Here is a 26,510-nt window from a genome sequence, read left to right as displayed (position 1 = left end):
AAAGATTTCCCCATTTCCTTTGGTTGGGGCGGATTTACGTGTCTTGTCTTGTCTTGACTTGTAATTTAATCTCTCAGCGCTTTCATTTCAGACATTTCTATGATAAGTATGGCGCCAAATCAGCGCATTTTCCTGCCTGCATTCATTGTCTCAGATCCTCACTGATTGCGTCGCTCTGTTCAAGGGTTTTCCTTGCTTATCAGACATACATAGTCCAATGCACATCCATCATCGGGACAGGTCTTCAATCAAGCAAAAGGTTTAACGTAAAAAAAAAACAGCAAATATTGCCATATTGATAAATTTAAAGTATAAAACATTGAACTGTTGCAATATAACATGAGTATTCGATAGACATTAAAGTATATTTTTGATTAGTTTAAGTTGCCTGGTAAAGTCTGAAAGTGTTTTTTTAAATTGACAGATTTCGATCTAATTATTATTATTATTATTGATGAAAATCCATAAAAATCATGAAGTGATGATAACCTGTAATTTCTAAAAATAAAACTTATTATGATTACGTTCTCTGATATATTTTGTTCAAGTTTTATAACTTTTGCCACTCCAAATATTTGAATCTATCTATTAAATAGCTTAATTGGTTTCATAAAATATACTTATGTGTGTAATTTGCACATTTGTTAAAAAGACGAAATTAATCTAATTTAATCATGATTTGAAATGTGAGTTTAGTTGCTTTCCTTTTTATTTCATTTTTATTTCGTAAACTCATACATATATGCATAACTTACTTTAAATGGCGTCTACTTATTGTATGTATTTTTATGTTCTTGTTTATTTGGGTCCTATTAGAGACCAATATGACACGATCTCATCTCTCTACCCCACAGATTCGATGTTTAATTTTAGAATGGCCTTCTAATAATGAAAAATCAGTGGAACAGGTTCCATGCGTCGTCGCATTTCCGATCCCACACACACACTCACACTCACCCACACACACACACACACACACACACACACACACACACACACACAAAAAACACAGACACCATTAGCTGTGCCGCATCCTGAGGGCAACTCTGCCCCTGCCACATGTGCCGCAACCAAACAAATTTTAATGCAGAGCCCAAAATATATTTCAAGGTCCGTTGAAGGCATTGTCGACTGCCTGCAGCTGCATCAAATTTGTAATTAGGCGGTGAAGACGGCGGCTCCTCTGCTGATTTAGTGCCCACTTTCTCAATGTCGCCTTCGTCTCGAGTAGGGATAGGTTCCCTTGTCCATTTCCCTTTTCCTACTCTTCGCATTGTCTGCGTGTCAGGGGCTTGTTTCCAAAGCGAAAACTAATAATCATAAACAATTTTATATCACTGAAATTATCACAAATAACAAAATATTTTTATTAATGTCAGCTCGTAAAAAGCGTCAACTCGGCACGAAAAACGCCAAAGAATTGGGGTAAGAACTTTGAAATATACATGCATATATATAAATAATTTATATATTCTTAAGGCAAAAAGAAGTAAAAACCTTGTTGTATTGAGCTAACGTTATTAACCAACTATTGCGAAACGAAAGGTTCAAAATACCAAATTACCATATAATTTTTAAGAACTTTGTTAAATGTTACAATCAGTAACAAATACAATCTTATACTCGTATTAGTAAGATGTTAATCATCAAGCTGCACACCAATTTTTAGTAATGAATTTAAAGTAATTTAGAGTTAGGAGGAGTCTATAAATCGAGGCAAATGATATAATATAGTGATATGTAGAACATCATATATCACAGCGCTTCGAAGCAGGAAACAAATCGGTATATTGTATATACATAGATATTTGTTATGTAATACAACTTGATAATTTAACGATACGGTTTTTTTTATATTTTTTTTAGCTTGAATTAAAGTTGATGTCAGCATATGGAAGTCTGGGGATCGCAGAGCTAAGTGCAGACATTTGGAAATTAAAAATGTTTTTGAGGAGGAGTCGAGCAGTAAAATGAATCTTTAATTGCCACTTGACGCCCGACCGGGCTGTCTTTTTTTTATTTTTTTGTATATGCATCGATTTTTATATTCGATTTTCAATTCCATTTCAGAGAGTTGCCAGCCGAGTTTTTGGTCCAGGCTCGACGATGTTGCTCCTTGACTGCCATTCAACGCCCCACGATCTTGTTGTTGTTTTTTATGGCTCTCGAGTGCTGCCAGCGGCAATTTAAATTATGATTATGGCTCTGGAGCGTAACCCAAGTGGCTATTGGGGGATCGCAAAATCGTATCGGATACGATCGGTTGGCATCGTGTGTTTTCAAGTGGTCGACAGCAATTAAATGCGCTCCCCAAGCAATCGATTTGCGTTTTGCTTCTCTAATCTAAATGGCCTGCATTTTTGTAATTAACGCCATCAAATAATATGCCCCATTCAGACATAGTGAAAAAACAGAAATGAAAACGATCGTAAAATGGTAAATGAATAGCTTCGTATTGTTTTCTGGCTTCCACAAATTGCAGCAAGCCACTTGAAAATTGTTTTTATTGAAATATCTCATTTGTAATTGATGCAGATGCAATGTGCAATTAAATAATCACTTCAAAAAACATATCCATATCCATAACCTCACAATTATAAATCTTGAAAGTGGATAGTTGAAAAATCAATAACTATTTAGTTTTAATATCTATCAAGTCGATGTCTGAATCGTCACTTTAAAGTTTAAACTATAAGAAAGAAATAGTTGAAACATTAGTCATAAGTACTTACTATAGTATGATAATTAGCAACAAAATGAATTCAAAAATTTACATATGATATATTAAAGTATATGCAAGTAGTTAATTATTTAGTTCTCATTAATTTTATAAGTTTATTATTTCCTTTTTGTTTTCGCTATCTTATATTTCAAATAAATATCTTACGCTATTATTTATTGTCTTTAATCTAAACTTTGTTAATTGAATACTTGTGCAACTTTCTTGTATAATTTTTGCCCATAAACTATAGTTTGACAAGAGATAAGGTGTATTTTAAAAGTGTTTGTCGGCAAGAGAATGCTTAGTTTGTTATAAGTTAAAACAATTAAGATAACTTGTATGTAAACAATGGAAACCACAGTCGAGTGTCAAATGAGAGCCGCTAATCACAATCTGTGACCCAAATCGGACCCACGCCGGCGCTACCTAGAACCGATTCTACGAATTGCCGGAAGCACCGCAATCAGTTAATTTCCCAGCAACAGTTGTCAGTTGTCTGAGCGGACTCAACGGACGAGCAAGCTCTCTTAGCGGTTATTCAATAATGCACACACTTGATTTAGGAACGGGTAATACGAGTCTCAGACCCATTTCGGATTTGCCAGAGGCAGTTCAGCCGTGTTTCAGCTTTACGAAAAGTCAGCTGGAATTATCTTTGACGGATCCAAATATTGCCGATCTCGTGGCCAATAAAACGGCGAGTAAGGAATTCTTTTATGGCATCGAGATAATGGCACACAACGAGGGAAAAATCACGTGTGTGGACTTTAACTTGTTCCTGCCCCTCTTGCCCACCTTCGTCAGCATCGTGTGGTCGAGACAGTTTTCCGAGTCGATTCGCAGTTCGACTATGAAACAGGTGGCCAGCATGCAGCTTATTCCTTATCTGAACTCTCACATCTCCGCCATGCCGCACTTGTCGCTTTATCGCCTATCCGAAAAATTGTTGGATGAGTTCTTGGCCTTAAATTTTACCAATGTGCTTGTCGTTCGCGGAGATCAAACACACGACGATCAGGAATATAAATATGCCTATCAGGTGGTGGAGTACTTACGACGTGCTAGGGGAGGTGAGTATCTTCGAGCTTATCCATTTCTGGATTCAAAATGAGACCTATTTCCAGATAAAATATCAATTGCTGTGGGGGGTTATCCGGAGGGCTACACGAGCCTTACCACCGAACCTCAGGATAAGGTCCAAAACATAAGGTTCTTGAAGAGAAAGGCAAGTTTCAGTAATTTAAATATCATAATTTACACTTAATCTTAGAGCAAATGCATATTAATCAGGTTTAAGCACTCTAAAAGCTCTCTTAAAGAAGCTTGTTAGCTGAGTACTTAGACACTTGCACAATTCATATAACATTTATGATGTAATGCCACATTACATTAGAGTTAAACTATCTTTAGATAGATAAGCTGAGTGATTGGAATTAAGTTGTTTTTCAAAGCGTGTAATAAAAACTTAATCTTGGAGAATAACTTTGAAGATAATTATTGAAGATTAAATCTCTTTTAAAGTGGCCTATTAGCACTCGCTGAGTACTTAGGATAAAGAACAATTAATATTAGCAATATGATTGAAAAGTACATTAAAAGCACTGCGTTAAACCATCTTAAAATTTCCTCATGGAGTGAGCTAAATTATTTGGATAAAGATTTGAAGTTTTAAAGCACATTAAATTGAGATTTTTTTTTAAGTATGTTATAATTTAAATTTTAAATTTTAAAGCACATTAAATTAGATTAAGATTATTTTAAAGTATGTTAGCATTAACTGATAAGATAATGATGTAGTTTGCAAATCTTATGAACATTAATTGCATGTATAAACGAGAAGCTTTCACTGCAGCTTTAACTTAGCTTTAGATTAATCTTGTTATTGTAAAAGCTTTAGCTTACGTTACAGCATTACAATCTTATCAGTCCAGCTTTCGATTATATTACATATTGTTTTCTTACAGGTTGATGCCGGCGCCAATTTCATTATCTCGCAGCTATGTTATTCCGGTGATAAGATTGTGGAATTTATACGGGATGCTCGTAGTGGAGGCATTACGGTTCCCATTTTAATTGGAATGGTTGTACCTGACTCCTTTGGGAAATATGAGAACCTTGAAAAAATTACAGGAGTGCGTCTACCTCCTGAAGAACGTGACGAGTTGGAGAAAATTCAGTACGATAATAACAAGGTTAAGGATTTCTTTGTCCAACTGACGGTGCGCAATATTCAACATGTCATGGATGTCGGCTTGGGAATATATGGCATCCAATTCTTTACCTTGAATCGCTTCGAATCCGTTCTTGATGTCCTGCGTGAGCTACGTACGCGGAACATACTCAAGGAACCCTCAACCGGCAATTCCGTTGAAGCTTAATTAATAGATTTACATAATCAATATTACCATATCTTAAAAAGAAGGTGCATAAATAAAGTTACTTAGCAAAATACAAACATTGAATTTTTTTAGGATTGAAAAAAATATTTATTAGAAAATGTTTATCACAGTGATTTCTAGTGTGTACACACTGATAAGCAAAAAATAAGTACCATAATTATAATTCCTTTCCAAGCAAGCAAATAAAATCATCATAGAATATTAATAACGATAGCATCGATATATTACAATCTTATCCAATGACGTTTTTATATTTTTTATTTGCTGGATTTGTATTCTAAAAAGTGTATCACTGGTTTATAGGAAGAAAATAAGACTTTATATTCTTATTAATTGTGAACAACGCCTTATTTAATGAATATGAATGTCTTTCGCAATAAAGTGTGTACACACTGTCAGCCAAAGTAAAAGCAAAACTTCCCGCAATTGGTTTACTTCCTGATTCCTGGCTGCATTGGGAAAATGGATGGAGAGAAAAACAAGAAGATGAAAAAGAAGCAGACGTCAGACAGAAAGAAAAGAAAACAAGAAGAAAACGAAGTAGGCGTCAGGCAGGAAGATGGGAAAATGTCAAACACTATTGAGTTCACCTGGAGCTGAAATATGTCATTATTTTTAAAATAAAACAAAGTACACATAGGTAAACATTTAAGATAAGGCTCATTTACGATAAACTGTTAGTATATAAAACTGTAAATTACGTGTGTATACATCGTTCTGGTGATAAAATAAAAATACGAATAATCGCAATGTGTCTCAATCTAATCCAAATGCGAGCATCGCGTCTATTGCTCAGGAACATATCGACACTCTTCCGGAACAACGGCATTCAGTATTATTCGCAAAATCGACGGATGTGCAGCTCCACAACAATGGAAAACAACCCGGACCCTTCGCTGATCCTTGAGACGTGCTTTACCTTTACAGATTCTCAGAAGGAGCTGTGCCTTGGAGATCCAAACATTGCGGATATGGTGGCAAAGAAGACAGCGTGTAAGGAATTCTTCTATGGCATCGAAACCAAGGCACTTTCCGATGGTAAACCTGCTTGTCTGGACTTCAACATGTTCCTTCCCAATATGCCGATGTGGATAAGCGTCGTGTGGACAAAGTCCTTTTCCGAGGCAATCGAAACCACGACCATGAAATATGTGCCCAATATTCAGATGATGCCTAAACTGTTTGAGCATATTCCCGCCATGCCACACTTGACTCTTTTTCGTCTAACCCAGAAGCATATGGACGATTTCCTGGCCTTGAAACTCAACAATGTGCTCGTCATTCGTGGCGACCATGTGGAGGATGGACAGGAGTACAGTTATGCCTATCAGGCAGTGGAATATCTACGAAAAGCTGCAGGAAGTGAGTATCCTTGAACTTATCCCTATTTACTTGCAATACGATTTAGTTGCAATCGTCTCCAGAAAGTCTTGCCATTTCCGTTGCTGGCTATCCGGAAGGCCACACGAGCCTGGCCACAGGACCTCCGAACAAGGCACAGGACATTGAATACTTGAAACTAAAGGCAAGTTTTATAATTTAATCCTTATCCAAAGATTATACTTAACTTTCTCTGCAGATGGATGCCGGCGCAGATTTCATTGTAACTCAGTTGTGTTACTGTGGCGACACAATTGTGGAATTCCTGCGGGATGCTCGTGATGCTGGCATTACGGCTCCCATTGTTCTGGGCATCCTGATACCAGAAAACTATGCCAGATACCTGCGCATGTCCAGTTTCTCCAAGGTGGTGCTTTCCCCTGAAAGACTGAAAGAATTGGAGGAGATCAAGGAAGACGATGCCAAGGTTCAAGATTACTTTGTCCAATTATCGGTGTGCAATATTGTCCAGGTTATAGGTGCCGATTTGGGTGTCTCCGGCATTCATTTCTATACTCTGAATCGCTTCACGCCCGTTCTTGCTTGTATCAATGAGCTGCGCAAATTGGGAATACTTAAGGATGAAGACAGCTAGATAATTGCTTATATCGAATATATCCAAATTCAAAAAAAAAAAAGGAATTCTTTACAAAGATTTCATTCAGGATCACCTCAACAGATAACTAGTTCAAAAATCGCAAAGATGTTTATTTATTCTAATATAAAATTATAAAGTGTAATTAAATTGCGTTCAAATAAGGCGCCAATTTGATTGATTTCGTGTATTTATTAAAATGCAAAGTGTGTAAACACTGCCGATATATTACAGACAGATAAACATCGCATAAAGTCATTGTTGTACAATGAAGTCACAATGGTTGAGAACAAAAACAAATGCAACACTATCAACACTATCGATGTAACTAAGATGGTGATATATATTTTTTTTTTTTTAAGTATTAAAGTATTTATTAACTTGCTATTTTTGACAAAATATCAATAATAAAAATCGATATAGGCAAATGTAAAAAAAAGGTAGAATTATCGCACTAATAAATCAATATTGATCACCAAAACATATAATCGATATATCGATAAGTAATCGACAGCCGTAAAGTGTAAAGAAAAAGAGCCAATTGGTTGCAATTTGATTGGGGACTGATTTTCCATAAGGATGGAAAGTTGCTTAACTGGAAATACTGAAGCAAAGGGGAGAGATGAAGATCAGGAAGATCAGGAGATTTCCCCCGATATATACGCACAGTTTCTGCAACGTCACGAAGGTGTCATGAGGGATGAGGCGACCATGCTCGGCTTTAAGGCAGCGTTCGCGGCGAATGCCGAACTCTTCCGAGGCGCCACCGTGCTTGAGGTGAACTGCGGCAGTGGAATGCTGTCGATGTGGGCGGCGCAGAGGGGCGCGGCACGAGTGATTGCCGTGGAGCCGAGTGACGTCTGTCGGGTTGCGCGTCAATTGGTGCGTCACAATCACCTGGAGCATGTGATCGATGTGGTGCAGGGAACTGTGCAACAATTACAGCTGCCCCCCGTGGATGTCATCATATCCAAGTGGATGGGGTAAGTATCTAAGTATTTAGCATGATTCATCCTTAATCTAGTTTATAATTCAAACAGTGCCTGCCTGATGTACAGCTCTGCCGTGGAGGATGTGCTCTGTGCCCGCGACAAGTGCCTCAAGCCAGGTGGCTGCATCTTTCCCTCCCAGGCCAACCTCTATATAGCTGCCGCAGATCAGGCCCGCAGATCCGAGGACATGATCAGCTCCCCGTTGCAGTACTGGACACGTTATTCTGGCCTAAATCTGTCGCTTGCCTTTGAAATCGCCCAGCAGACGCCTCTGGTCAGCTACATAGATGTCACCCAGGTGCTTACCCAGCGTCATCTGCTGCAACGCTTCGATATGCACACACTGAGTCGCGATCAACTAAGCTTCACTGTACCATTCAAGCTGCGCTCTCTACGCCAATCTCTGGCCAAATACTTTGTGCTCTACTTTGACTTTCGCTTTCCGTCACCTGGTCAAGTCTTCAAAGTCAGCACAAGTCCCAGTGCTCCGGCCACACAATGGAAGCAGACACTCTTCCCCATCGACGATCATCTGCCGCTCTGCGTGGGCGATACCATCTCTGGTCAGTTCCGGGTCAGCCGAAGTCCACGGCATCTGGACTTTGACATCGGTTGGAGTTGCCACAACAAACTGACAAGCATCAAGTTGCATACACAAATCTATCGGATGCAGGGAGAGGCGCAGGCCATTTAAATAAGTATAGCACAGATCCAATTAAAGGACATTATGAAATTGAATTCATTATCACATTATGTCACACATGAAGTATATATTTCATTTCATGTTAATTTAATTTAAGCATATTTCAATTTGAATATATCTATTCAATATGAAACAAAATGAAAGTGAGTCCATTTTGTCTTCATATTAATACGTTATTCAATGTATTTGTAAATTTGTATAAATATTATGCCAGATCTCAACTGAATATTATATTTTATTATAAAATTTAGACTCTTATATTTAATTTTATTCAAACAAAAATCATATCATATATAGATTTTGTCAAATCTAGAGTGTATAATATATATATTATAATTTCAGAAGAAGAAATGAGTACATTTAATATTTGCATATGATATACATATACTATATATGAAGAACATAATTAAATTTGATTCCATTGTCAACTTTATTATTTAATTTTAAGATTAAAGAGTTAGAGAATAATATTTTAATAAGCAAAAAAAAGGTTAAAATTGATTTGTAGTTAAAATATTGGAACAGCTGATACCTACGCTGATTGAAGGATCAATATAGAGCTTACCATAGATAAAATCTGTTGTATTTTAAATTTAAAAATGTGAATTAAGCATTATTAAATTTCTCTGGAATAGAAGTTTGCAGAATTAGAAAATTAGGATTATGAGGGACCATTTGAGTCGGTCAACTGGGAATGCTAGCGTCTGGTTGATGCATTTCAGAGTTGCCAAGTGTCCATACAAATGATGCCATAAGCATATGTGACGGGGCAAAGGTGGATAGGGAGGGAAGGGAAGGGAAGGAGTTAAATTTGGCCACTTTCTGCGTCATCATCGTCATCAATGTCAGTCAATGTCAGGAACGCTTCAAATCGTAATGCGTAGATATTTTTGCGTGAATAATAGAATTGTTGCGTCATGGCACCTTTACTTGGTATGCGAATTCGGGCATTACGGGAAGTGTGGTGAGACGTGAGTAGGGGAGGGTGGTAAGGGTTGCCAGCTAAGAAAAGACGACGCATTGAAAGCCTTTTGACAAAAACAACATTTGACATTTGTAACTTGCGGTTGATCAGCCATGGAGAAAGGATAAACGCTAGACCCCCCTATACCCCACTTCATCTCCCTCGCCCCCCACCAACTGAGCTCTCGTAAGGGTTGTCTCTGCCGTTGATGATGTCTCTCTGGTGCCGATGACGTGGCAACATCACACACACACACACACACACACACACACACACTACACACACAAACAGACAGAGATTTGAAAGGTTTGCCAGCATCACGCTTCAAATCCTGCTCGTTATTTTTGCAGCTGTTGTTATCGCCGTTAAGCTTGAAAAATGATGTGCGAATTTTTGTGTTTTTTTAGACCCTGTACTTGGAAAAGCAAAGGGTGTATTAAGTTTGTCAGCAAACCAAACTTGAAAGGATTTATTGTAAACGAAACTGAAATTTGCCCGCTGATCGACTGTATTCCCATTGGCTTAGTGGACAGCGTGCAAGATTCTTTCGCTCGCGGTTCCGGGCTCGAATCCCGTTGAAATATGAAACTATTTTCTATTTATTTTTTTTTATGTACAGAATCTCTCACAGTTGAGTTTGCTCGACTGTAGCAAATTTACTACTATTTTCTTTTCGTTCTGTTTTTTTTTCCGACACACACACACACTGTGTTGGCCTGGTTGTAGTGCGCACTTTATACATTTATTTATCGACAATTAAGCTAAACAAATGACGCCGTTAGAAAGGACAATGAGTGCATATTACGCATACGACACGCTGTGCGACGTCCTTATGTCCTTGTTCCTGTTACCAAATGCTGTCCCTATTCTTTAGCTGCTCTCAACTAATGGCTCTTCATAGCACTATCATCATGTTATGTTTAATTGCTTTTGTTTTATATTGTTTTATTAAAAAAAACTATGACACTATTTTAATTATTTTACAGCTATAACTTACTTATTAAATGCATCAATCTTGGATACTGCAAATTTTATTGTTAACTTACCATTTCTAATTATTTTGAAATTAATATTATGTACATATTTATGTACATGTAACCTAATAATTTGTGAAGTGATTAGACAAGGCCTCTTAATCACAATGTAACGCATAAATTAATTTGCAAACAAATGCAAATTGGTAAACCAGTATAGTCAGTTTGTTTACTCAACTTTAAAGGGGCTTGTATCCAGTTATTATTGTTTTTAAATTTTATATATCTTTGACCCCATAGTGTTTGCATATTTCTGATCCTGTCCAAGACAAGAGCTACATAGAAACTCATCATAAGTAGATCTATTTTGTTTTCAACTTTATATGTATATTCCTCTTTTTATTTGTTACCTCTTTCTTTTTTCTTTTGATGAGTCGTTTAATTTCATTGCAAAACAAATCAGCGTAAAATGAGGAAACCAACGATAAATAAAAGCAAAAAACAAAGCGAAAATACAAACATACACACACAGATAGAAGACAGGCCTATGAATTGTATCCGTATCTGTGCATCTATAAAAAAATAAAGCTGAAAACAAAAGCAACAACAACGACAGCGGCAGCGGCAGCGCGTCCGCTGCGGCAGAGCCCCCATGCGAAGAGCAAGAGCCGAAAGCAACTACAACGAAGACAAAGACAATGATAACAACAAAAAAAAAAAACAAAAAACAATCAAAAACAAAATACAAAGTTTGCACTGGTGTTTGTGGAGGGTGGGGGCGAGGTAGGGTTGCCAGGGTCAGAGAGGCTGGCAAACGATCGACCGAACAAAGGAGCGGTAAGCAATGAGCGAAAAAACAACAACAACAACAAGTTGTGTACTCGTATTTATGGCACACAAAACGCATATAAAAAAAAAAAAAGAAGGAAAATAAAAGAAACAAAATGAAAATGAAAAATAGAGGCGAAGCAGCCGAGTCAAGTCACGTTTACGTTTCGTTGGGTCGAACGATCTCTCGTCGCTGCAGCTGGACCAAGCAGCGACGGCGACGGCGACAGCGACAGAGGCAGAGACAAACGGAGGCTCGAATCAGCTGGTTTAGCAAGTCTGCATGTGTGTGCATGACTGTTGAGTGAGAGAGCGAATGAGCGATCTAATCAAAACTTCGCTCTTCAAAGAGTGCAAGAGTGAGCAGTTGGAGCTGCAATTGTGCGCTAAGAGAGCCGAAGCCAAACAAAGAGCGCTTGAGTCGAATACGCGCTCATTACGATCGCGAGAGCTATCAGCTGGAGAGCGGTTTGCGTAAGAGAGAAACAGAATCTCTTGAGTGGTTTTTTGCACAGAGTGCGTTTGGCGTGCGCTCTGCAGCGATCGCCGGTGAGCACGCCGCTCGCGAGAGTGAGAAAGAGAATGCCAACGATAAACGGGTTGAGACACATTTGTATATAATATACATACATAAATATAGTTTTATGTGTGTGAGCATACAAAGCAGGGCAACAACAAAAACACATAAAAGAAAAACAACTCGAGGAAAAACAAAATATAAAAAGCACATTTGTTTACGACAAACAATAAATAAGTGCATTTTGTAGGATGCACGACAGGGGAAGGGGTAACGATGCACATGAATATAGCATATACATACATTTACGTACACAGTCACATACATTTACATGCATACAGAGTGGCAGCATGTGGCACGTTGCAACGTTGTCATGGCTGCAGCTACACATAGATTTTTATAGTTTGCCTTTTATTAGACTTACAGTTTGTCAATAAAGTGTTTTGACAAAATCCAAAAATTTCTTTTGCTATAAATATTTATTTTTATTGGATTTTATTTTATTTCCTATTTTATTAATCTTGTCTATGGTTTTTAGAACAAGTTAAAAAATTAAAACTAATTTTCATTGAACTTAACTATTTTGACATATAAAAAAATTAATACATATGTGAATTTTTTAATTTGCCAAACACTTTCTTGCCGAACTGTATATAGGTAAATGCAACAAACTTGCATAAGTATGTATGTATCTGTGTGCTTAGCGCAACGACCGATAGCGCGATTATATGTATATATATGTATATGTATAGATACATATACTATATGTATTTACATATGTTATATATGTTTGCTTTAGCTATAGCTATTTAGCTACTTATTCAGCCGTTTCCAGCTATAGCCATGCTCTTGAACAATTTGCGGGCGCTAGAAAAAGTCGTTGCGCTATTTTGCGACCTGCCCCACAGCAATTTGCATACGCGCGTTCGTTCGTGTGTGTGTGTGTGTGTGCGTATTAAATTAACCAATACACTCACACGCACACACTCGCTTGCAATCAGCAAATAGATATCGAGTAAGAGCGCACGAGCGAGAAAGCTTGAAAGAGAGAGAGAGAGAGAGAGAGAGAAGCTATGTACTGACACGTATTGAGTGCATGCAATGTGCAAAAATCATGTAAAATTCACGTGAAAATTATTATAAACAACAGAAGAGAAAAAAACTAATAAACTGCGATATTATCAATTGCATACACTTTAAATAGGTATGCAAATCGAAATATTAATTTTAGTTTGTATTTTGCACAGCTTTTATGTAAACATGTGTATTTATACAGTACAGTGGGTCATAATTATTTGGCAATCGGTCAAATTGGCAAGCTCGTCAATTGTGTTTAATTTATTGTCGCATATACCCTGTGCTAATAAGGAAGTTACTTGATTAATTTCTCTGAAATAAATACAAAACATAGATAGATAAATAGATTGAGCAAATTTTTTTATTACAGTGCAACGAAAATAAAACATGAACATAATCAGGGGTCTTAATTTGAATTTTTAAATTTTAGACTTAAACTGACCTAGCTAGATAATAATGGTGTAATCTAGTTTTACCAAAAGTTCAGACTCTCAGCCTTTCTCCCCCCACCTCAAACAAACACGCACACACACAAAATGATTCAGTTAAGAACAGATGAGAATAGAAATTAATGGGCAGTGTGTTTGGATAATTTATGGGCGAGTCGAATGCGATCAAAACTAAAATGATTATTTTAAGAGAAAAAAAAACGTTGAAAAAATAGAGAAGGAGAAAAAAAGGCAAGCAAAACGCAAATTATAAACAAACGTCAACGAAACAGTCGAGTGAGGAAAAAACAGCAATAGAAATGAAAAGAAGTGAAATGAAATTATAGAAAAAGGAAGGCGAAAAATGTTTTGCTCAGTTTGTTTGGGCGGACGGCCAGACTGCAGCGATATCTTTTGATCTTTTGGCTGGGGACCCTCGTACTTGTCAGCTACCATTGCAGTTGCAACTTGCAGATACATCTACAGATACAGATACAGATACATACGTAAGCACAGATACAGATACATTCAACCGCACATATTCGTAGCTAAGCCAAGTGAGAGATGGCACCAGAAATGGCAGTGTCAACAAAAGTCTGAATGTTTGCTCGACTAGCAGACACCCTGTAAACATACAAATTGTCATTAATAGCAATACAGAATGTTTTGAGTATAAAACTTCTTAAAACTTACATCTTTTTGCCTCTCGCAATTAAAAGATACATTGGAAATAGTAATGAATGTGTTTACGACTAGAAGATACCCTTTATACTTGCTAATTATCTTTGATTCTTCCGCTTGTTGAATTTTTTTCTGCATCTTCTTTCTCCCTCTGTTTCATATGAAAATAAATGAAAGTATAGGTTTTTGGTACGCTCTTTGTAAGATAGTGTTGTTTGCTTCTTAAATTAACAGATACCCTATAGCATGTAATACGAACACTGGGTATATATGGCTTATTAACTTAAATACCCGCTTTAGATATTTTATTCTTTCCTAATAATTACAAGGTGTATAAATCATTAACTGAAATATTGCTGCACTCAAATAGAAATGAAAATCGTAAAATTTTCCCATTTTCTTGGTTTACTTTACTTTTTTCCATATTTCTTTTGCATCTTTCAGATACAATTTTTATGCATTCGTATTCGTTCATTGGGTTTTCACACATCTTCTATTTGTTCGATTTGACGCAAGTTTTGCACTCGATTTGGCAACTTTCAATTCGAATTGCATCAGTTCATGACATTTATTTCTATTGCCATATTTCTCTCTCTTCTGTCCATCTATCTATCTGTCTCTCTGTTCATGTTTGGTATCCCAATTGATTCTCTACACACGATGCCAACATTGCAGCTCGCTCATCAATTGGACTTGCATTTGAATGGAAGCCAAAAGTTGTTGTATTCCCAGAACTAGAATTGTTTCCAACACACGCGAGCGAAACAAAGTGGCCAAGACAACAACAAGCTGGCTCATTGCCTTCAATCTGTCATCAACACTCATAAATTTTCATAACACAATATTATATTCTTCATCCAGTCGATTTAAGATCCTAAAAAGCCCTTTTTTGGGTTATATCGGTCATATTCCTCAATGATTTTTTAACATTAATTCAATTAATTTTCCCAATTTCATTTTTAATTACTTTCTGCTCAACTGCTCTTAATTGCATCTGTACTTTGATTCAGATATTGTAAAATTATAGAGTTCTAGTGAATTACAGTTGATTAGTTGTTAAACGAAAATGAATGCAGAGGGAAGAATAAAATGAAAAAATAAGTGAAATAATTAGCTAGAGATATTATTTTCCGCATTGGCCATGTCACGATATACTAACTCGTATTAACATTACAGCTAATACCTGAATACAATCTTAACTACGATCAAAACGCTCACAGAGCTTGCTACCTACGCTAATTGCTGTATAAAATGCAATAGTTATGGCTAACAAAAAGCAACAACAAAAGAAACTGAAACACGAACGAATACAAATAGAGAAGCACATAAATTAAACACATACTCGGCCATATTTAACTGAATATATTAAAGTTATATTCTATGGATCGACCCCGAACAAGTGCAACAATTCAACAATTCAACAATTCAACAATTACAAAAGCAAATCTGTTAGCTCCATAAACATTGAACAAAGAAACAATGGAAAAAAGTTCGGTTAACTTTAGTTTCTACATTTATGAGCTTGTTTTGAATCTATTATATAGAAAAGTTGACTTCAACCAGGGAACGTTAGGTTTTAAAACTTTTAAATATAATTGTTAAAAGTAGTTTTTAAAAAGAAACAATGCAATGTTTCATTGTCATAACATTATTAGTCTTTATATTTAGGAATTTAAATTTAATATCGTTCAACTTTATCATTTTCGTAAATGGGTAAATTAGGTAATTTCAAGTCTGCAGATTTTAGTTATGGAGAATTTAATTCCATTGTTTTAGATGCTCACAAGAACTTAAAGTTTTGATTAAAGATAATTTTTAAATGGTGTTTCAAATGTAATTGTTCACTTGAACTATTGAGAAAAGGTTTAGAGCAATTGGAATCTAATTCAATAATATAATTAACATGTGAGTGAATTATAGAATAGCTTTTATGGGAAATTTTAATAATATGAATACTTTTATAATTCCTCCTTTTATTATGCTAATGTTCTCATTCGCATGTGTTATTTCTGTGGAAACCTTGTAGATCATGCGATGCACTTAGTTTTACTCATGTCATCGCCACATTAAGCTGCAAATTACAGTCACAGCACCACATCGCACCACAGCAAACCACAACGACCTCGTCTTGAAACCCATTAGCCTTAGCTGACCACACACGAAGACGTCGAAAAGAAAGTGGCAAATGATAAGTACAAAGAAAACATTTGCAAAAAAAAAAAATAGAAAAAAATAGAGGAAGAAGAAGAAGAAGAGAAGCAACAGAAGCAGCAATAAGAAATGTTAAAAAAGAAGTTAGAAACCCGCAATGAACCTTCATCTAAAATACATATGTAAGTGTCAGACTTGACTCGACTCGACTCGACTCTCGGGGTCTTTTGAAGCGTTGCCTGATCTCAATGACTAAATCTAAAAGACAGAGATTCAAATAACAGCGACTAAGACCACACACAAATAAGAGACATGGTCTGAAACTGAAACTGGACTGAATTGAGCATTTCTTTGGAAGTGTCCAGCATTATTCAGTATAGTTCAGTTCATTTTAGTTCAGGGCCCGCCAGGTTAGACCAGGCTAGGCCCCAACAGTCCCAACCCGAACAAAGTCGGGGCCATGCCGGGCCAGGCCAGAGGTCCATTAAAATTTCATGTGTACTGAGAATAGAGCGCAAATAGGCTGTAATTATAGAACAAATATACACATAACATAGGAGGAGCTCACAAACTGTCCAACGTAGGGGCAGATTAGGGACGGGGCGGGGTGTTCAGATGGAACCCGAAATGGGCATACGAATGCGAATACGATGTGTACGCTACATCTTAGAGATGAACGTGAAACGTGTCTCGTGAGTGCTTGAACTCTTGAGACTCAAAACACCGATTGTTGATGGCTGGAGATTCTTTGAGTGTTGTAATATTAAAAGTATAGGAACCAAATGTAGTCTATATTAACTATCTGAATGCTGACTAGAGTCAAAATTAAGCTTTGGCTTTCTAGTGAACTAAGTTTATAAAAAAATGTAATAAAATCGACAAATTATTTTAAATATTTATTTGAATTTCATAAGTGACTTTCCATATAAGCAATTTGATTTCGAATTTTGAGAAAAATTATGGCTTAAAATCTGTGTTTTTTTCAAGGTAATTTAATGATTACGCTCTATATTATTAAAACTTTAAAGTATCAACTAACAGCCTATTAGGTAAATATTTAAATTACTCAAGTTAAAAGATCTATACACCTATATAATGAAATAGAGATGAACGAATCTCTAAAATTTAAACAAAATTATTTAAAAACATTAATAAAAATCTCAATTTAAATCTTAGACTTCTAGTAATATTTTAAATTCTGTTCTAAATGAGGGAATATCTTTGTGCCTTTGCTTTGCATGCTGAAGCTTTGTAAATTGCAGGCACTGTGACCATCTCTAGTACGAATGACTATGTAAGAGTTGTTGGCGTGTAATGCCGCAATGAAAATCGCCCATTACAACAATTTCATTTCATTTTACCGCCTTTAGCGCTTACGTAAGCACCGACAACAACAGCAACAACAACAGCAATAACAACAGCAATAACAACATCTACAACTACAACAAAAATACACTGCAGTAGGTGCCGTCGGTGCCAAGAGCTTGAGCTCTCGAATGGTGGTAAAAGCGCGGGGCAAAGTGTTAGGGGGGGCAACCAGGGAGGGGTACAGCAACGGGTGTGTGTTAGGGACAGGGAAACGACATTTGTGCCACCTTTTTTTCTATATTTTCTTTTTTTTTTGCCTGCAATTACACGGGCAGCGGCAACTAAACAGAAATCGCGCCAGACAAGCTGACGGCAGCGTGTGATTTTCTGTTTGGATCGTGTCGCTTCGGTTCGGTTCGGGTCGGGTTGGGTTTAGTTTTGGGTTGGGTTGGGTTGAGGTTTGTATTGTGCTGAGGTGCTGCAGCGAAGGGGACAACAGTTGACTGTAAATGGGGGACTGGGTTTATAGAATGCTTTGTGGTTTTCTGCTTTTCTCTATAATCTGACAGCAAACAGAAAATTCCCATTATTTGCTCGAGTCAGACACAACGGTTCGTTGGAAAATTATTGAAAATTCGTAAAAGTATTACAACTTATAATCACAAACTTTATTCCATTATATTTTTTACAATTTTTATTTGTAGTTTCTCGAAAACGATTAAATATAATTTCGGATCTGGCCAACAGATCGTATACGTTATTTTATAACTTCAATTTGGTTATATTAGTAACTGTTTCATTCCAGCATTTGCAACTGTACGATTTCTGCATTCTGTATTTCATTCCAGCGTTCCAGTCACAAAATCCAAAGTGACCATAACATATCTTTGCCGTTTTAGCTTATCATTCCAGTCGAAGTTTCATTCCAACATACTAATGACTGATTTAAAGCTGCAAATTGTTGTACTTCAATATTCTATATATTTAATATTTTTAAAAAAAAAAAGCGTTTCATTTCATCGTTCCATTGACCAATTTTATTAAAAATTCGTACAAAATCTGGATTTATTTCAAAAAAATAGAAAGATAAGGTATAAAAGATGTACAGGGTATTTTACAGTCATGCGGAGATTTTTCAATTGCTGACAGATCAAATGCGATTTAGATCGTGTGCGCTCAGTGCGATTGCAAGACGAAGCACATTTAATGATATCGCATGATTGATGATTACTCATCGACCGGTTGAATCGCTCTACGCTTAGCTCAGCAACAGGGCTAAAAACGAGGCAGACAAGGTGACCAACAGAGGGATTGGGGTGAGGGGGAGTTAGTCCAATAGCGGGGTAAAAAGGGGGTCGCACAGCACGCGAGCAACAAATGTTGAAGGCTCAACAGATAATTACCTTTAGAGTGGCAACAACAACAGCTAACAAAGTACTGTTGGTCACCGTCACTCGGTTCTAAGTGGCCAGCTGACTGACTGATTGACGAACTGACTGATTGACTGCTTGACTGCTGGACTGCTTGACGAACTGCTGTCGGATTGACGTACAGCTTGGCTAGTTAGTTGGCATTAGCAAACGTCCACGTCGTGCTTAGGAAAATCGATTGGCAGCCACAGACAAGCTGGCAACAGTACTACTCGGTCCCCCCTCACCCCCAATTGCCCATACCCTATGACAGTATAATACCCCGCCTCTGGCCAGCCCCTTTCGCCTGAGGTACGCCCAACGGGCCTGGCAACAGTTTCACAGTTACCGACTACAAGTCTGACCTTAAACTATACTATTCGTATTTACTTGTTCTTTAGTCACTCGGTAAACAGAGATTGGCAGTCGTCACGCGACTGTTTATACCCTGTAAATACGCAAATTATTGTGAAGGGTATCATTGACTTGTTTAAATAAATGTGAAAAAATTACATAATATGTTTTCCAGATTGGACTGATTTCAAATCGATAAAGTCTGGGAGTTTACTAAGTCAGGTTTTTTTTTTCAAAAAATACTGCATGTCGATATTCGATATTAATATATTAGTCACATATCGTTCTCTTATTAAATTCACGTCGAATTTTAATGGCGATAATTGGATATGCATATTATAAATGTTCTTTAAATGCAATTATCACATTATATTTATTTTTAAGACATTCTCTAATTAATATATCATTGATATATCAAAGTTTATTTATTTTTTCCTTGCTAATCTGCTCCGTTTAAAAAATTTGACAGGGTATATTCTAGTCGAGCGCTTTCGTCTGCCATTTCTCATATTAATATATCATTTTTATATCAAAGTTTATTTTTTATTCCTTGCTTATCTGCTCCATTTATAAAATTTGACAGGGTATATTCTAGTCGAGCACTTTCGTCTGTCATTTCTCATATTAATATATCATTGATATGTTAAAGTTTATTTTTTATACCTTGCTTATCTGCTCCATTTATAAAATTTTACAGGGTATATTCTAGTCGAGCGCTTTCGTCTGACATTTTTTTTTTGCCATAAGACCAAGTGACCCATCCATACTTTGTACTATTTGCACAACTGCTGAGCTGGTTTTTCCCTGGTTTCGCGCTTCTGTGTTCTAGGTTATTTCATCAGGCATCGGCTTTTGAGGGCTGTGATCTAATTTATGCAGTTGCGATTATCATTTTGTGGCAACTTGCGTATTGTCTTTGGAGGCAAATGTGTCTTACTGACTCATTTGAAAGACCACACCGATGTTAGCTGTTGTCAAGTGCCCATAAGTCGATAAGTTGATATGATTCGACGTCATTGTGAATGAGTCGGAAGTGCGATAAGATGCTAATTATGTGAATGCCGCAGGAAAAGAGTCATTGAAACGATACGAGGTGTGACGAATCTGATTAAATTTGGCTCTTTGGGCGATAAGCGACATTAGACATGGGCTTAAAATGTATCTCGAAGTTTCTAAATATTATTTGTATCTATTAATAGAGTTGGTAGCATTTTGAGAGGCATAATTATGACTAATATATATGTAAAAGAGTAATAAAGTAAATATATCTCTAGCTATTAATATATGGAGTAAGAAAAAAAGAGATTGCCAAGCCTTTAAATAAAGCTTTCTAATTCCATTTCTAATAACATTTGAAGTCGTCATTCGATCTGATGAGGTAAATTAATTATTTGATTTCATCACGTTTCGTACTGATTTTAAGTGTTTGTTTTTTTTTCTATGCAAATCTGATTAGAAATAAAAAAATAGACAAGCAGACAGAAATAAAATAAATACTAATAAAATGTAAATTAAATGCACTTTAGCCGAGATTTCAAATAGATGAGCACACTTCGCGTGGGGGGATTGAGGAGGGTCAGGGGGAGCACATAAAACATGACTCGGAGAGATATGCAAATTGGGGGCACAAAACAATGGGCCAAGAGAGTGAAGTCGCTTGGAGGCGATAAGGCCAACACTTTTGGGTCGCTTGAAGAGGAAACCTGTCAAATGACTCATCGATTTATGTTGTGGCCCCATCTTATCAGGGCCACTGTGTGTTACGACTATGCTCTCGTTAGATTCCCCCTCTCCTTACCTCTCCATCTCCCCCTCCGCTCCACGACTGTTATGAAACCCGTTTCGTGACCAAATTATCACCTCCCCATCCCTGGTCGTCACCGACCTGAAGTTGTAGCTGGTGAATTATGGCCATTGAGTGTCAAATGCAACTAGGCGACTTAGATACGGACTCTGGTACAGGTAGCTATGCTTAGCTGCGACTTACTTTTGAATTTCACCTATTTTCTAGCTGCCCCTTTACACTCCATAACCCCAAAAACAGTTGCTCTGTGGGTGTGTGTGTGTGTGTGTGTGTGTGTGTGTGTGTGTGTGTGTGTGTGTGTGTGTGTGTGTGTGTGTGTGTGTGTGTGTGTGTGTGTGTGTGTGTGTGTGTGTGTGTGTGTTACACTCTCCGCAGGCACTGTTATTCATCATTATCTGACGACAGACATCAGCTGTTGGTTGTTGTTACCCAACAACAACAACAACACCAACAACAACGTTGCAAACAACGAAAAGCTGCACACAACTTTGTTAAAGACAGCAAACGTTGCCCATTAAATATTGTTTAAGGCTTTAACAAACCCTAAATGCCCTTCATATTTATTTGTAATTTCAATTTCAATATTTATTAATAACTTATTAACAAACATTTATTTTTCTATTCTGCATTATTTTAAGCAGCTTTTAAGCTTAAGATATTATAAATTTCGTATAAATATTTGTCTGTTACATTTATGACTGAAAACTATTACTTACTTAGCTATATTTTGTATTTCCTGCGAGAATTTATGCAATTTAATGCTTATTAATATAAAGGCGAACTTCAACAGCTTTTTTTATATTTGCTTCTTGTGTATTCTAAGATTTAAAGCTGTTAGTCGAATGTACTGCCACTGCTAATATACCCGGCCACTTCCACTCGGGGTAGCGCACTCTGGCAATGGCAAGCGATCGTTAACGTTGATTACGAGGCAGCAACAGCAGCAACAATAAAAGCAACAACAACAACAACAGCAACAACAACGACTGCGACTGCGGTGGCAGCAACAAGTCGGCGAGTGAGCAAACAGACCAGCACACAACCAAGTCAAGGCATTAGCAATAACAACACATAAGAAAAGGAAAAATAATCATAATAGAAAAAACAAAAAAAAAACAGAATACAACAAAAAATAGGAAAGTTTCGCTTGGCAACAAATCGCTGGACAGCAATCGACTAACAACTAACAACAACAACGACAACGACAACAACAACGACAACGACAAAAACATCGACAACGACAACGGTGAATAAACCCACTAAAAAAAGCCAAAGAGGAAAAAATAAAAACGAGTCAGCAAACGATCAAAGTGATTACTTAGCAAGCAACTGGCAATTGCAGCAGCAGTCTATGATCACCTCAAGTACTCGTAAAATAATAGCAGAAAATGCTACAGATACACTTCGGAAAAGTCAGTGAAAAGTAGCAAATACCCTATAAATGGGTTATGATTTGAAAGTAATAAATCTGTTGGAAAGTAGTTGTTAAGTACTTAAGTAGTAGTTAAGATTAATATATTTATATAAATCAGTTTAATAAATAGGAATATGGACTAAATCTGAGCAGCTTTTTACTGAAAATATGATAAAAATATCTGTACATGAAATACTAAAAGCATAACTTACAAGAGTATTAGATACTTTTTAAAAAAACAGAAATAGCTCTATATCTTTCTCAATAATTGTCAGCTGCTAAAATATTGAAATGTGAATTGTTTATTAACAGGCACCTCATAGTTTAACAATTATTTGCCAAAGAAAACCGAACACTGAGCGTATTTTCAAGATCTGCTAATGAGTGTATATGGTGTTATATTTGTAGGGAGATTTCTAAAAAAGAAATGCATTCTCTAGAAGGCATTATACATTTGACTGTGATTATCTGAGGGATAATGAATGATGAATAACCGCCAAGTTCAGACACCTTTTTGAATGCATCTGGCTCAAACACGTGCTGATAAGTTGTTTAATACCAATTAAGACTTAGCCAGCTGTAGAAATATTGACACAAACCTAAATGAACTCGGCTGAATCAAGGCCGTAGGGCTCCCATACAAACACGACCTGCTTTCTGCTCCCCTTCCTCATCTTTTCACAATTTTATCGGTCCTCGTGTTATTTACTTAGCGTGTCACGATCAACAAGTTATCATGACTACCGTCAAATTAAGCAGCGAGTGCATTGCACCCCAATTGACAGTATTAAATACTGAATACTTGTACATTTTATTGAGTTCAATGTACGTGCAGAGTCTTAGCCAAAAAAGAACTTGGCCATTTGGTCTACTGACTGAATGCTCGATAAGAGTTCGTTGATCGATAGAACATTATCAGAAATGCACTTTTAGTAGCTTTCATTTGGTCTAGATAAAGTTTAAACTTGTTTGAACCTCCAGAATCTTATCAATGCCAATGTTTTCCTAATGCTTTAGAGAAAATTAATTGTTCTTTCAAATTTGATCGATGTCTCAAAGTGCTACAAATTGAAACTGAAATTAAAAACAGTTGAAGGCAGCTGGAAAGAGACATTATTTGAAATAATCACGAATCAGAATTCCCATAAACATCGTCCAATTTAATTTGGATCCACTTTACCGATTAATTTTTTAAAAAGAGAAATCTTATAAGGTTGTTCAACATCATAACTCGTCAAAATTAAACACGAAACTTGACCAAGGACTGATCATAAAGAAAGAATGTATATTTTATATGAACATAGAGTTGTAAAGTATATTACATGTCAGATGTGGTACATATAATATTCTAGAATAGCATAAACTATAGTGCACATTAGTAAAACTAAATCGTATAAAAATATTGCGTATTTCTTTGGTTTTATTTGGCACACTGCCAAGTTTTGTCAGTTTTAGCCTCTCGATTCGTATTGCGATAAGATTCAGTCATTTAGCCGCAGAGAGGTGAATGTCTTCCTGTTTTGTGCCCATGACTCATATGAGTACTCGTATTCGTACTGAGTGCACTCTCAGTGGGTCTAAATGGGGTCTGAATTTGGAATTGCATTTAATTGCAGGCGTTTAATTTATGCCGTTGAGTGTCTTGATTGTCGCTCTGACACCGCACAGGATTGTGGCTAAGAAGACAGTGAAACACTGACAGATTGTGGGCGGGGGGTGGTGAGCAGAGTTGGGAGTTGGCTTGGAGAAATGGGGCTGGTAGCTGGTTGGCTCATCAGCAATGGAGCTGATTACATGTCATCAGCTGCAGCAGCAGCGCTCGCCGTTGGACTATTTTTGCAAATTTTATGGCCAACATAAAAGGCCCAAACAACTGAAGTGCCACAAGCAGAGGCCGACGAAGAAGAAGAACACAAGAAGAAGAAGAGGTAACAGAGCTGCCAGATTTGTAGTCATGTTGGGGGCCAGGGCGTTAAAGTTAACGACCAGCCAACGGCGCTGTACTCATTACCAGTTACAGCCTCAGCCTCAGTCTCAGCCTCAGACTCTGTTTCTGTTTCTGTTTCAGTGTCATCGTCTTGGTCTGCGTCTTGTGCTTGCATCTCTTTCATTGCCAGACACTGAGAGAAACAATTGAATCAACTGCTGTTGTAAATGTAATATATATATATACTTTTTAAGGGTTGCAAATTTTCTTTTAATATTTTCAGAAATTTTTATTGCGATTATCCTAGTTATGTTCTTCCCAAATTTTAAGCTCGCACCTCAAATGATTTGGCCTCTACAATGCTCAGTTACTCAGTCAATGCAGATATTCTTGATTTTTATCCCTCTTTTGAACATAAGAATTATCTTCAAGTGTTTTGCTCGAGCTTTTCAACATTTTTGTACTTTTGACATGACTTTTTCTCTCAGTGTCAGTGTCAGTTCTTCTAGCCAGTTCTGGCTTTAATTGAAGCTCAGCACTCGCAGCATCTTTGGCAAACTGTGAGATGCATCTGGACGGTTGACTACTGTGCGAGTGGCCATTAAAACTAATTGGCATGATTGATTGTTGTTGTGGTGTTGTCTCCCTCTCTCCCTCTCTCCCCTCGTTCTCAGCTGGCTTTGCCTCTTCGCCCACTTTGTGGTGCTGTGGTTGCTTTTCTCTCGTTCGCTTTGCGTTTTAGTTTTGTTTCTCCATCATTTAATTTAATTAATGAGCGTGTGTATCAATTGGTTTACAATTGTTTAATTGCCTGTATCATGCGGTGTTATAGCCTATGCCCCTCTACACTTCCCCACCTCCCCACCTCACCCCACCACCATCTAACTTACTCCCTGCACCTCTCTTAGCCCTAGGGCCCATTACCATGGCCATTTACCACCTATGTGGATGTTCACGTTGTTGTTGTTGTTCTTGCTGTTGTTGTTGTAGTTGTTGTTGTGGGGCACGAGCACCCACTGCGACAGTAAAGAGTCTTTGTGGGGCTTCTTAACAACTTGCTCCCTCCTCAATTACAGCGCCCACCTCTTGTGCCATGTTACGTCTTTCCTTCCCTGTCTCTCTGTCTCTCACCTGTCTGCCTTTCTGTCGTATCTGTCGCTCTGTCATGTTTGACTTTGCGGTTTAATCAGCAACAAAAGTTCAACGCTTATGTAACGCAGCGATTGACAGGCTTTTTATTGGTGACACTCGCATCAGGCTGTAAAGCAACCCAACTTGAGAAAAATATAACCACATTCGACTCCATCAAAATCTATGGAAATCCATAAAAACTGATCATCAAATTAATATCATTCACTTTAGACAAAATAAAGAAATATGAGAGAAATTTAGAGAAGTAAAGAAAGTTATAGAATGGAGAGACTTATGCCTTTAAAGAGAAAGGAAAATATCTTTAAATATGAATTAAATAAATATTTAAGAACAGGGAAAATTTACTAGAAAAAAAACTAGCCCAGATATGTTGATAAATAAATAAATTCAAATAAACACGATACAAAATGTAACCACGAAATAAAAATTTCGAAAAATTATATGACCATACATACATAATAATATAAGAAAATATAGGAAAATTAAAAACTCTAGAAGAAGTACGTTATAAAATGAAAGAGTGCTATGGCTAAAATGTAAATAAAGAAGAATTAAAATTAGAATAAAAGTATAAATAATGGAATAAAAGTGATTTGTAATTCTGATAAATTATGTTAAAAAATAACAATGAAGGAGAGACTTAAAAAAATCATAGGAAATAATTGTATTGTTTTATTTTACTATATAATCAAAGTTAGATTGGAGGAGTATAAATTGATACTAATATTATA

At 36.8% G+C, this 26,510-nt stretch overlaps 3 protein-coding genes across 3 annotated transcripts; all 3 read left to right on the top strand.

Moving 5' to 3' along the window:
- The first annotated feature begins 3,216 nt into the window (after positions 1-3,216).
- LOC117787070 (methylenetetrahydrofolate reductase 1-like) lies at positions 3,217-5,177 on the top strand. Its single transcript, XM_034625515.1, has 3 exons — positions 3,217-3,792; positions 3,847-3,947; positions 4,687-5,177. The coding sequence occupies exons 1-3, from the start codon at positions 3,267-3,269 to the stop codon at positions 5,098-5,100; spliced, it is 1,041 nt and encodes a 346-aa protein (XP_034481406.1). The 5' UTR covers positions 3,217-3,266; the 3' UTR covers positions 5,101-5,177.
- A 523-nt stretch (positions 5,178-5,700) lies between these two features.
- On the top strand, positions 5,701-7,273 carry LOC117787113 (5,10-methylenetetrahydrofolate reductase-like). The gene is made up of 3 exons (XM_034625555.1): positions 5,701-6,483; positions 6,546-6,646; positions 6,701-7,273. Exons 1-3 carry the CDS (start codon positions 5,871-5,873, stop codon positions 7,094-7,096), a joined length of 1,110 nt encoding a protein of 369 aa, XP_034481446.1. The 5' UTR covers positions 5,701-5,870; the 3' UTR covers positions 7,097-7,273.
- A 365-nt stretch (positions 7,274-7,638) lies between these two features.
- Positions 7,639-9,001, top strand: LOC117787866 (protein arginine N-methyltransferase 1-like). Its single transcript, XM_034626486.1, has 2 exons — positions 7,639-8,079; positions 8,137-9,001. Exons 1-2 carry the CDS (start codon positions 7,676-7,678, stop codon positions 8,780-8,782), a joined length of 1,050 nt encoding a protein of 349 aa, XP_034482377.1. The 5' UTR covers positions 7,639-7,675; the 3' UTR covers positions 8,783-9,001.
- Positions 9,002-26,510: the final 17,509 nt, after the last annotated feature.

Source organism: Drosophila innubila (assembly GCF_004354385.1).
Source record: "Drosophila innubila isolate TH190305 chromosome 3L unlocalized genomic scaffold, UK_Dinn_1.0 0_D_3L, whole genome shotgun sequence".
NCBI classification, from domain to species: Eukaryota; Metazoa; Arthropoda; class Insecta; order Diptera; family Drosophilidae; genus Drosophila; species Drosophila innubila.
This window is presented reverse-complemented; position numbering and strand designations above follow the sequence as displayed.